At 41.6% G+C, this 13,532-nt stretch overlaps 1 protein-coding gene across 1 annotated transcript; it reads left to right on the top strand.

Moving 5' to 3' along the window:
• The first annotated feature begins 5,205 nt into the window (after window positions 1-5,205).
• Window positions 5,206-11,544, top strand: LOC110511657 (uncharacterized). The gene is made up of 4 exons (XM_090182610.1): window positions 5,206-5,336; window positions 7,922-11,012; window positions 11,182-11,269; window positions 11,399-11,544. Exons 1-4 carry the CDS (start codon window positions 5,206-5,208, stop codon window positions 11,542-11,544), a joined length of 3,456 nt encoding a protein of 1,151 aa, XP_090038736.1.
• The last annotated feature ends 1,988 nt before the right edge of the window (window positions 11,545-13,532 follow it).

Below are 13,532 nucleotides of genomic sequence, written 5' to 3'. Positions count from 1 at the left end.
TTTGTTGTCATATGTTGACTGTTTTGCTAGCACAGACTGTAATATGTTCTGCGATTCATCCACATGCATTGAGGAGTATACCACCTCAGTTACAGGCTACATCAATAAGTGGATCGACAATGTCGTGTCCACAGTGACCGTATGTACATATCCCCGACAGAAGCCATGGATTACAGGCAACATCCACACCGCGCTAAAGGCTAGAGCTGCTTCTTTCAAGGAGCGGGACACTAATCCAGACACTTATATGAAATCCTGCTATGCCCTCAGACTAACCATCAAACAGGCAAAGTGTCACGCCCTGACCGTAGAGATCTTTTTAATTCTCTATTTGGTTAGGTCAGGGTGTGACTAGGGTGGGCAATCTAGGTGATGATAAGCCAGTGATATAGAGACATTAGAAAAGGTTTGTTTTCAGTGGTGCAAAGTACTTAAGTAAAAATGATTTAAACCGTTTTGGGGGTATCTGTACTTTAACTATTTATATTTTTGACAACTTCAGTACATTCATAAAGGACAAAAATGTACTTTTGACTCCATCCACTTTCCCTGATACCCAAAAGTACATTTTGAATGCTTTGTATGACAGGAAAATGGTCCAATTCACACACTTATCAAGAGAACATCCCCTACCTCTGATCTGGCAGACTCAATAAACACAAATGCTTAGTTTATAAATTATATCTAAGTGTTGGAGTGTGCCCCTGGCTATTCTTACATTCAAAAAAAAGCAATACAATTGTGTTGTCTGCTTTGCTTAATTTTCACACAACTTTCACATTTACTTGAGTCATACTGTTTACAACTGACTGATTGAGGACTTTTTCCACCACTGTTTGTTTTGGACATTTATTTTTTATCAAATGTATTTGACAGGGACAATCTACTGTATTTCTGTAAATGTGCCAGATTTAGCCAGCTGGCTTTGTGATGTAACAAAGGTAGCTGATGATGTAATGAAAACAGACAGTTAAATATGTGTGTGTAGAACTGTTGCACATTTTCTCTGGAAATGAGGACCAAACCTACTCGTCAAAAGGAGTGAATTGCACCTCCAATTGAAGTCAATAATAAGGTATGGACTCATGCCAATACAGTCATTATTTATATAGCTCTGTAGCTTGCAGTATTTTGAAGGAGATAAGCAAGGGAAAATGATGCTTTGGTTAATATTTCTCACGTGAAAGGAAACATGACCATGCTAACTGAAAAATGGATACATGAATATTGGTCAAATGTACCTACATCTTCTGAAGCTGTGTTGGGCCTACTTGATAATTTAAAAAAAAGTCACATAGACGATGTCCATAAATTAGACAACAATACTGAACAGTTGTAGCCCGTTGGTAGTGGTGGGCTTCTGACTGTGATCTCTGACCACTGTAACAGTGAATAGTGGCAATTTACCCGCGGTGTATAGGCTTGTTTACTAGGCTAACTAGTGCATTGGGGTGGGCTATGTGCAGCATGGGCATACAGGAAACCACTCTAGCCACTTAACTCACCTTGGCCACGAGCTCTATAGTTTACAGCTATTGCATCACCTACAAAGCATCAACTGAATGTTGAATGTCAGGTATTTTAATTGTCTGTATTGTCTACTTGTTAAATGTTTGTAAAGTCTTCATTTGTAATTGTTTGTAATGTCTTATCAATTGGTGTTGGACCACAGGAAGATTAGCAAACGTTATAGCGTTAGCTAATGGGGACTCTAGTAAAGATTCACAAGACTGTTCACAGATTCACATTGATCACAGAATCGGACTGATAATCTTAATTCGAAGTTTGAGTTTTTTACTGGACAACCAACACTTGACAGATGGGCTAATCCATAGAAAGAAAATGTGATCTTGGATCTTGAACTCCCCTAGCTACATTTCGACTTAATGTTCAATATTACTAGTCACTCTGTCCTTACGAACAGTAAATCATTGGGTCTGACTCTTGATTTAATGCAATTTCATCATCGATAGTGAAACAACCACCACATAATCGTCAACTCCCCCCTACAAAACATGAATTTATTTGTGGTTTATCCTCTTTAGCTATTTGGTATTAGGTGTGATCCTGACTTGGAATGGCCACGAAGTTACACATTGTTTTAGGAAACATGAATTTATTTGTGGTTTATCCTCTTTAGCTATTTGGTATTAGGTGTGATCCTGACTTGGAATGGCCACGAAGTTACACATTGTTTTAAGTCCAGTTAGTTTGGAAGTTGTGGTAAATGGGGGAGTGTGAGCGCGTGTCATGAGATGCTGCAGGTGTTGATATGGGGATGGATAGGCTACCACTGCCTTTAATTACTACGCTCTGCCTGCACCTACCTCAACTGGTACTCTGCTGCCTCGCTGTGGTGAGAGCACTAACACACTGAACATGATGGACAAGGATGCTCCATATAGCCATCCATCACTGTCCAGGCACAGTGGATGTAATACAGAATGACAAGATATGGTTTGATATCTCTTCTGAAACTGGGGTGGGGTTATTGAGTTCAGGGTTGTGTAATGGTTGCTTCCATGTCAGTCCTCAAACATGAAATTGCATAGAATCGAATGAATCACATCCAATGATTTCCCGCTTTGGACATTGTTTTGAAAATGATTCTCCATAGCTGCCATACCTTTACTGTTACAGAATTCCCCTTCCTTATTATAAACTCTGATTAAAACTATGGAGTTCATTGGCCTACAACACGTGTGTGTATTTGCCCTTAAAATGATATTGCTAGATGGAAGAAAATAATAAGATAGGCCTAAACTGTAATAAGATGTACTTGAAAGATACTATAAATAGCAGGAGACATACCTGGGTTCTAGACTGGTATTTAGGGCAAGCATTTTAGGATTATACATATGGTTAGTGTCAACTTCTACTTACACGTTAAAGCTCAGCCATGTTGCTAAATGTTTACTCATTGACTTCAAGTAGAGCATTGTTTGTGAATCTGAATAAAAGCCTAATAAAAGTGTATCGCCCCCAGCTTGGGCAGCACTGCTACACTGCTTTTTTGGGCTAAAGGTGTTTGTGACACGTGCATGTGTTCCAATGATGTCATAATTGTCTGTAGGTTCTATGTTGCCTATCAACTTGGCTGTCCTTCAGAAAGTAGATAATACTTGTATTTTCAAACAATTAATAAAAATACTAGCAACAAAACAAACTAAATAGATTTAATCCATTAATATGATATTGCCAGATGGAATAAAATAACAAGGTAGGCCTAAACTGTAATAAGATATATCTTATAGACTGCTTCAGTGCATTTGGAAAGTATTCAGACCCCTTGACTTTTTACACATTTCATTTTTTACATTACAGCCTTATTCTAAAATGGATTACATACAACATTTTCCTCATCAATCTACACACAATATCCTATAATGACAAAGCAAAAACAGTTTTTTAGACATTTTTGCAATTTAAAACGGAAAAAAACAGAAATACCTTATTTACATAAGTATTCAAACCCTTTGCTATGAGACTCGAAATTGAGCTCCGGTGCATCCTGTTTCCCTTGATCATCCTTGAGGTATTTCTACAACATGATTGGAGTCCACCTGTGGTAAATTCAATTGATTGGACATGATTTGGAAAGGCACATACCTAAGGTCCCACAGTTGACAGTGCAAAAATCATTATAAGGCAACAAAATAGGGAAAATGCCAAGGGGGGTGAATACTTTCGCAAGCCACTGTAAATGGTTCAGTTCACATAAACAGTCATTATTTTCAGTTTGAGAGATCATCCCGGGCTTTGCCCCGTCTGCTGTAGCTGAGATGTCCCTGGATGACATAGAGCAACAAGACTATGATGTTTCTGACACTGAGAGAGTCAGGTAAGGCCACTTACACTCTGTCCAGTTAGATATTTGTGTGGAGATTAAGAGAGAGAGACTACTAAGAAAGAACTTGTTATGGGGCAGGTCAGGCGTCATTCATGGAGTCATTTGTAGGGTCAAGTCCCCAGCCGATCTATTTGAACCCCTCATTATTTGTGGCCATGTATTAACTACTAAGTGAGTCTTTGACATGAAGACAGTGGTTAGATTCTGCCATTGGGACTGCTCTGATGTTTCCATTCTCTCCTGGTTATGACCATAGAGCCTTGTCCCAGTCTCTAGACCTGCCTGTCTGTGTGATGGATGACCACCTGACCTCTGAAGCTGTCAATGAGATGGTAAATTGACCTTGTCATTTCATATTACAACATTAATCCAATAAAATGTTATAGTGATGCTATCATTGGCAATGTTGACGTACCACAACCATCTCTGTTGTGTTTCAGTTGTTTAAATTTGTCCAACGTTGCCAATGCTCCTCCACTCTAACGGTTCATAAGTTCTTTCAGTATGATATTTGTTGTATATGTTAAGTTTGACTCTGTTGGTGCCATTATTTGAGACTCATAATGTTTATTTCTACCAGAAGCAAAGCAGCACTGTGGAAACCACAGAAGAAGAGAGCCTCAACAGTGCGAAAAATCTTGAGTCTTTTTCACTGATTATCAACTTCCTGCAGAACCTAACTGAGGAGTATGTTCTATTTTCTTTGGTACAGTACTACTATCAAACCTGTAAAGGATTGTATGAAAGCAGATTCATCAACTACATTTCCATTGCGGAAAAAGTTACATCACACCACAATGTTGTCAAAACAATTGCTACAAAGCATGTGTAAAATACTGTTTAATCTGATGACTCTACTGACCGACATTTCTGACAATATTAATACTATTAATATGAATAATTTTCAGGCAATGGAGTAGGATTCGTTATGGCATTTCTGACCCGGTAAGATCTGAAAGCTTATTTAGAATACAATGATCACTGAATGTTTAGCCTTGTTCATAAGCTTTTGAAAGACGCACTATGCAACATTTTAAAACACTTCTTCTGTTTCTGGAATACAGCTGACAAAACAACAGCTTGCCGGCTTGTGTCTGAGGATTGTCCAGTTTTTATCGGACAAGCTGATGCAGATCATCATCCCAGGTCTTTACGAACTACTGGGCATCCAAGATGCTGCCTCCTCTCCATTGTCACAGAGATCTCTCACAGTGCCACTCACCAGTCTGTTAGACGATAAGGTTAACACCAAGTCCCGCGTGAGATTTACTGAGGCTGGTGTACCTAAGAGGCCAGGCAGTCGAAAGTCTTACAATAGCTTTCGCATCCCGACTCCCTACCCTTCCTCCAACTGTATGGATCAGGAAGAGGAAGAAGAGCAGGAATCACAACAACCTAAGTTCAAGGAGATGTACCTGACTAAGGAGATGGGCAGTCTGGGCAGTGGAAGCTACTGCCCAAAACCATTGCCCAAGCCAGCCATGAGGTATGTCTGTAACCATTCTTCAATACTGCCTTTTATTTATGATTGTCCTTCAACAGTATTTGATGTTTATAGCAATTTCACATTTTTTTTTTAGAGGATAGATATGGCCATATAAAGTTGAATTCTGAGTTTACATACACCTTAGCCAAGTACATTTAAACTCAGTTTTTCACAATTCCTGACATTTAATCCTAGTAAAAATTCCCTGTTTTAGGTCAGTTAGGATCACCACTTTATTTTAAGAATGTGAAATGTCAGAATAATAGAAGAAGAAAGAATCATTTATTTCAGCTTTTATTTCTTTCTTCACATTCCCAGTGGGTCAGAAGTTTACATACACTCAAATAGTATTTGGTAGCATTGCCTTTAAATTGTTTAACTTGGGTGAAATGTTTTGGGTAGCCTTCCACAAGCTTCCCACAAGCTCCTGACAGAGCTGGTATGACTGAGTCAGGTTTGTAGGCCTCCTTGCTCGCACAAGCTTTTTCAGTTCTGCCCACAAATGTTCTATAGGATTGAGGTCAGGGCTTTGTGATGGCCACTCCAATACCTTGACTTTGTTGTTCTTAAGTCATTTTGCCACAACTTTGGAAGTATGCTTGGGGTCATGTCCATTTGGAAGACCCATTTGCGACCAAGCTTTAACTTTAGCTTTAACTGAAGTCTTGAGATGTTGCTTCAATATATCCACATAATTGTCCATCCTCATGATGCTATCTATTTTGTGAAGCGCACTAGACCCTCCTGCAGCAAAGCACCCCCCACAACATGATTCTGCTAACCCCGTGCTTCACGGTTTGGATGGTGTTCTTTGGCTTGCAAGCCTCACCCTTTTTCCTCCAAACATAATGATGGTCATTATGCCCAAATAGTTCTATTTTTGTTTCATCAGACCAGAGGACATTTCTCCAAAAATTACGATATTTGTCCCCATGTGCAGTTGCAAACCATAGTCTGGGTTTTTTATGGCGGCTTCCGGAGCAGTGGCTTCTTCCCTGCTGAGCGGCCTTTCAGGTTATGTCGATATAGGACTCGTTTTACTGTGGATATAGATACTTTTGTACCTGTTTCCTCCAGCATCTTCACACGGTCCATTGCTGTTGTTCTGGGATTGATTTGCACTTTTCGCACCCAAGTACGTTCATCTCTAGGAGACAGAACGCGTCTCCTTCCTGAGTGGTATGCCGGCTGCGTGGTCCCATGGTGTTTATACTTGCGTACTATTGTTTGTACAGATGAACGTGGTACCTTCAGCCATTTGGAAATTGCTCCCAAGGATGAATCAATTATTTTTCTGAGGTCTTGGCTGATTTCTTTTGATTTTCTCATGATGTCAAGCGAAGAGGCACTGAGTTTGAAGGTTGGCCTTGAAATACATCCACAGACCCAAATGATGTCAATTAGTCTAACATAAGCTTCTAAAGCCATGACATCCTTTTCTGGAATTTTCCAAGCTGTTTAAAGGCACAGTCAACTTAGTGCATGTAAACTTCTGACCCACTGGAATTGAGATACAGTGAATTATAAGTTAACTAATCTGTCTGTAAACAATTGTTGGAAAAATTACTTGTGTCATGCACAAAGTAGATGTCCTAACCGACTTGCCAAAACTAGAGTTTGTTAACAAGGAATTTGTGGAGTGGTTGAAAAACGACTTTTAATGACTCCAACCTAAGTGTATGTAAACTTCCGACTTCAACTGTACAAGCCAGTTTCAATACAAATTACTTACAAAAAAATACAAAAAAAGTACTCTAATTTATCATATTATTTGACTTTAAAACAGAATAATTTAGTCTTTTTTTTTCTTCTCCAAACCGGCAGAAGCTTTTCTCTTATCTTTCTGTAATGAAAAGAACTATAGAAGTTGAATAAATTATTATTTTTTATCATTAGATGTGGTTGACACACCTCCACCACACTAAGGTGTTTTCCCAGAGAAAAAGCAACGATTCCCCCACTATTTTCAATGGTGCAGATGTGTTTGACACTCCTCCTCCACCAGAGCAACGTTCCTCACAGCATTACATATTATCTGTTTGACTGTGATGATTTCTGTTTTTTTTTTCAAGAACCTCTCTGTCTGATGTGCAGAAGAAGACAACCAACTCTGACTCGCTACAAGTCCTCTTAGGTGTCTCAGAGGACACCCTCGTCACCTGTGTGCAGGACAGCCTGCAAGGTTCTCTCTCCAAACTTGCATGCATGTCCAATTCTCCATCTGGAAGTGCAGGCTCTCCGAAGATGACCCCTGCTGTAATGGCAGAAGTGATTAAAGATGTCAAGTCGGCCGTATCAGTAGTCGTTAAGAGTGCCTCCGCTAGCCAAACCTCTCAAGTGACACCGGTAAGGGGAGACTCACAGACCAAGGTGACTGAGAGCATGGTGAGAGAGCTGGCTGCTAAACTTGAAAAAGTTGACCAAGAGAGCAAGAGTCTAACAGGGCAAGTCATGACCATGATCTCTGACACAATGGTGGCTTTTGTTGACGAGAACGAACAGAATTTGCTGAAAGATCTGAAGGACAAGATCACGTTTTTGGCATCGCATGTTGGCTTCATTGAGGATCTTGATGCCCTGATAAGGAAATACGAGAGCAGCTACAATATTAGTGAATCTGGTTCCTCCTGCACGCTCACATCTAAGAGCATCCAAAAACTCTCCAGCCGGGAGTTTCAAACATCAGCAATACAAGCAGTGAGTGGAGTTCTTGCCAAAAAAGTCAGTAGTTTGAGCTTTCCTAGTTCAGTCGTTCAGTCTGAGTTAACAGGTGCTGTATCAGGTCAAACATTGTCTGGCATTGTAAAGACAGAGTCAATTTACCCAGTGGGCTCAGCAGCGTCAGTAGTTGTTAAGACTTTCGTGTCAGATATGAAGTCCTTGGCTGAATCTGAAGAGAGTCCCCAACAGAAGAGTGCCTGGTCTGCTGCTGTTCACATTTACCACAGCATCCAAAACAACTTGAAAGATTATTTCGGCAAGCTTCAGAGATTTGCCCTAAAGAGCATTGTCACATCTGATGACAACATCACAACTTGCACCAAAGAAGTCATCTCAGAGCTTCTGGTCTTGAACAAGACTGAGATGTCAAAGGAGGACCCCCTGTACACTGTTGGAGAAAAAGGATCAGACTTCTCTATTGAGAGACAACAATTTGTAGAGGGCGTTCTGGCTCAGCTTGGGGATATCTCCCATTCCAGGGCCTCATCACCAATAGTATATGAGTTCCCCTGTCAAATTGAGGACAGCAGAAGTAAGGCCACAGCTTCTTTGACCAGTCTGTTAGATTGCATGAAACAACTATCAAGTGAGGAATTCAAGAGAGACACCACTCAAGCAGTGAGTGAGTTCCTAGTTAAAAAGTCCAACAGTAGCTTAACTAGTGCAAAGCCTGCTTATTCTGTAGCATCCAGGTCTTGTTCCGTTCAAAACCAGAGAACCTTGTCAAAGGATATTTGTGCGGATTCTGCTGCCTTTGGCATCATTGACACATTTGTGGAAGACCTGCAGAGCTTGGCGCAACCTGCAGAAGTAGAGGAGAGAGAACCTGACCTCCAGGAAAATGCACAAAAGCGAAAGAGCAGGATCTGGTCTGCTACTATTAGTTTATATAAAAATATTAAGAAGACATTAAAGGGCTTCACCATTCACCGGCGGAGGTCAGACGTGCAGAGAAGAATGTCTAGCCATACACCCACAGAAGACTCTGGACATCTTGGGACTAAGGAGTACCTTGGTTTGGCAAGCCAGAACTTGACGCAAGCTAGTAAGAGTGTGCCTCACTTGCTCAGTTTGAACCAGGAAGTGACTCTACACATGGGTGTCAGCGAGAGTTCAAAACTTCTCTGGACTGAAACAGACGAGGGTCTAATGAACAATAGTACCAAACAGGTCATTTCAACAATCTTGACCTCATGCGAGGATCAGACATCAAATGCACCTTGCTTCTCCACAGTAGGAAAGAAAATATCTGATATGTCCCTTGAGGTCAACATATTGGTAGGTGGTGTTCTGTCTCAGCTGAAGGACATCTCCTTGTCAAGGTCCTCAACACCATGTGAAGACATGTTTGAACGTCTCCAAGGTTCTCCTGAGCGAACCTCTCCAGTAAGTCTAGATTGCAGCACGGCTGCCTCCAAAGGCATTGCATCTTCCCACAGTCTTTCAACAAAGAGCCTCCAAAAACTTTCTAGTCATGAGTTCCAAACCAAAGCTGAGAAAGGAGTGAGTGAGGTCCTCTCTAGATCATTTAACATTGTGGAGGAAGGTACAACAGATAAGTACCTCCAGTCTGTATCTACATCCACCACATCTACTGATATTTTACAAACCATGGTGAAAGACCAGCAGGAGCTCACCCAGACCACCCAATCATCTGACATGGTATCTGGAACCTCCCTGCTCACCACTGGACAGGTTTCTGAGAAAAGAATCTGGTCTGTTGCTCGTAACATCTACTACAGTCTGCAAAGTAAGATTACGGAGTTTCTCAGAAAAGATCTTCAAATGTCAGACACAACACTTGGTTCAATCCAAATATTTACATATCAAAGCAGTCCTGCTTCACAAAGAGCAAGTCTCTGCCATCTTGAGGTCAACCAGAGCAGTGTTACACCTGGTGGAAACAATGCCTGTGTGGACATTCCGCACAAATTACTACCTAAAACCACTAAGCTCTCAGGATCCATGCTGGAGGATATTGACACGATCCGTTGTAGGAGTGCTGACAGCCAAAATACAAGAAATACCTCTTCTTCACGCTCCTCCATCTCTCTAACACCTACTTCAAAATCAAAGCAGTCAGAATGGGACTTCACCTTGCCCGGTACTCCCATCCCCACTGAATTATGTGCTCAGAGTGACTTTCCCATTGTAAGAAACATGATCATTCAGGACTTGTTTCACACAGATAACTTACTTCCCCCATCCTTTGTGGACAAAGTCAGGCAAGCTGCTGGGGTGGTAGTGGACGAAATGGTGGAAAGTGTTGAGAACACACAGGAAGATGGACAGGGTGCTTCTCATCCTGACAACCTCCGATCTGCTGTTAGGAAATTGAGAAAAATAATTTCCACTGGGACCATCCACATGTTCAGTCATGAATTTGTGGATAAAGTGATAGCCCTTCAGGACAGCCACAGCACTCCACAGGTCTTAACATTGGCAGCAGCCAGAAGTGCTTCAGACTCCATTCTTTCAAAGCTGAAATGGGGAAAGGAACAATGTGCCATATCCAGGAAGCTCTCCTCTCAGCTTCTCCAGATATTTGCTGAAGAGACAGTGAAGGGCTTCCTAAAACAGTGGTTAGATGAGTATAAAAATATCAACATTGATGTTTCAGTCCAGAATGAACCAAGCACCTCTACTTGCATGGTCTTTCCTATCCAGCTCAATCAGAGCAAGCCAGAGGATAGTGACACAATGAATCAGCTCACGAAGGTCATGGTCAACAAAATGATGGATGCCTTATCAGTTGGCTCAAGTCATCAAATGATCACCAAAGCCAATGCCAAATGTTCTTTTGAGTCCGGTACCAGCATGGCCACCAGAGACATTGTAGAAGGGATGTTGGATTTGGTAAGGGATAGCATCAGCAGTACTGGAGAGCAGATCCCCATCTTCAAGTCCAAGAAAAGCAAGAAAACCATGTTCAGCAAGATATGCTTTAACATAAAGGTATAGTACAAGTGCAGATTTTTCATGAATAACACTGCTTTTGAATGTATGAGATATTATTTGTTTATATAATTCAGTATTTTAGCATTGTATTGCCTTTTTCCAGTTGATGTACTGTACTTTAAGATATATAACAGTTTGTTTTAATGTGCCTTTTCCCACCAAACAGGGTTCCAAGAAAGTTAGAAAGGACCACTGTCCTCAAAAGTCTCTGGAGTACCAGCCTCAGAACACTTCCCCTACTGTGTACTTTACAGGTAAGCCCTGCTGCTGCTCATTCAAGACTAAGATATTATTACTTTAGCGTTCAACTAATTCATTTGGAAAGACATTGCACTCTGCTCTGAATTGTTACCCATGACATACTGGATGGTCTTTCTTTGCAGAGTCGAGGACAAATTCTCATGGCTCCTTTGCTCCAGAGGGAAATGACATCGCATATTCCTTCCCACCTGAAGAGAAGAGTCGCAAACCCTCCCTTTTTACCAGAATGTATAGAGCCATCACTAGAAGCTTCTCCAACCCAAGATAATTGTCCTCATTAAATGAGATTACATTCATTTGTTGTCATATGTTGACTGTTTTGCTAGCACAGACTGTAATATGTTCTGCGATTCACCCACATGCATTGAGGAGTATACCACCTCAGTCACAGGCTACATCAATAAGTGGATCGACAACGTCGTGCCCACAGTGACCATATGTACATATCCCCGACAGAAGCCATGGATTACAGGCAACATCCACACCGCGCTAAAGGCTAGAGCTGCTTCTTTCAAGGAGCGGGACACTAATCCTGACACTTATATGAAATCCTGCTATGCCCTCAGACTAACCATCAAACAGGCAAAGACTATATCTATAAGCCTCATCCAAAGGAACGAAATTCTAAGTCGTCCGCATTGTTTCAGGCATCATCCGTTCCAAAGTCTCATCTTGTTCACTGTAAAAAATAAAAATAAAAACTCAAATAAGAGTTCCTTTTTGGACAATTCCAGGTTGTCCCTCCTTGTTTCAGTATGTTTAATCTGCCTAATGACCAGGATCCTGGTGTCTACCCAATGTGCTGAGCACTCCTCCTGGACAGAGTCCGCGCTACATTCAGCTGCTGCAACCATGGTCTCTGTGTGAAGGCACTGTTAGAGAGTCAATCAACCAGAACAAGGTTAGGAGACCAAATCTGTGTCCTAGCATTGTGAAATACTGTATATGTAATGGCCTCAATACATTAATGAAGCGCCCTTACATTCTATCCTCTCCCCATACTGAAACAACTTGTTAGGGTGAACCAATAAGACTGACACTATATACCTTCTAAGCATGATAGTTGGCTCATGATTTGTTTCAGGACTTGTTAGGGTAAACCTATAACAGCTTCTAACCCCAAGTCATAAGACTGCTGAACAATTAATCAAATGGCCACTGGACAAGTTCAACTGTTTTATTATTTGTTACTTTAGTTTATTAGGTAAATATTCTCTTCAACTCTTCTTGAACTGCACTGTTTGTTAAGGGCTTGTAAGTAAAGTATTTCACGGAAAGATCTACACTTGTTGTATTCAGCGCATGTGACAAATTAAAGTTTGAGTTGATTTAATTTGATTATGTACCTTCTAAGCATGATGGTTGGCTCATGATTTGTTTGTACTGAAATCTATTCAGGGAGGATAAGGGTATATCATAGGCAGTGATGTAGTGGTAAAACCATTGACTGGTAAATGCTGATTGCCGTTCAGGATTAAAGAAGTAACGCTCCCTCTACTTTCAATGCATCTTCCACAAAAGGTGGGTAAATGCTTGAACAAAATAAAATAAAAAGTGTGTAAACAGCTTTTACATGTGTTCCCCCCCACCACCACTGATTATAGGAGGCTTCTTCTGACAGTATTCACACCTTTCATAAGAAACCTCCAGAGAAATATTCATATTCACCGTAGCTGTCATTTAAACTTGGACTAACCTGGCCAAGGCCAAACAGTATATGGCGTTTTCTCTGGGTGTGCGGTCGCAGTGGAGAGAAAAGGCCTCCAGTGAGGTGGTGAGGATCTGGGCGGAGTTTGGTGAGGCAAACACAGGTCTGAGATTGGTGTCTCTGGAAATGGGCAGGAGCGGGACTCTGCTCCTCCATTGGTTGCTGTTCTGATCCCCACTCTCATCCTCCTCACATCCCTTCGCTCCACATCCCCTCTTCTTCTCTCTTTCATCCCTCGTGGCCACAGGGTGTTGCTTCGGTAGTTGAAGAGGTTTATCCTGGGATGCCAGGGCGCGGAGCGGGCAGGTTACATGAGATGGGCAGTTGATGGGGGTCAAACGTCAAGAGGCTGTGGACATCACCCTGATACCCGCCTTGGCCTCACTCCTCCTGGGCTTGGAGGACATCTTGGGGAGGGTGAAGCCGTCCACCAGGACCATGTCGCCCACCCTGGTCCTGAACGGAGCCCTGTTGAGGCCCATGCAGTGCCTGGATGCTGCCCTCCTCTGCCCCAGCCTCACCCAGCCCTTTATCTGGAGGTATGTCCG

Source organism: Oncorhynchus mykiss, chromosome 1 (genome assembly GCF_057628025.1).
Source record: "Oncorhynchus mykiss isolate SJ-2025 chromosome 1, ASM5762802v1, whole genome shotgun sequence".
NCBI lineage: Eukaryota > Metazoa > Chordata > Actinopteri > Salmoniformes > Salmonidae > Oncorhynchus > Oncorhynchus mykiss.
This window is presented reverse-complemented; position numbering and strand designations above follow the sequence as displayed.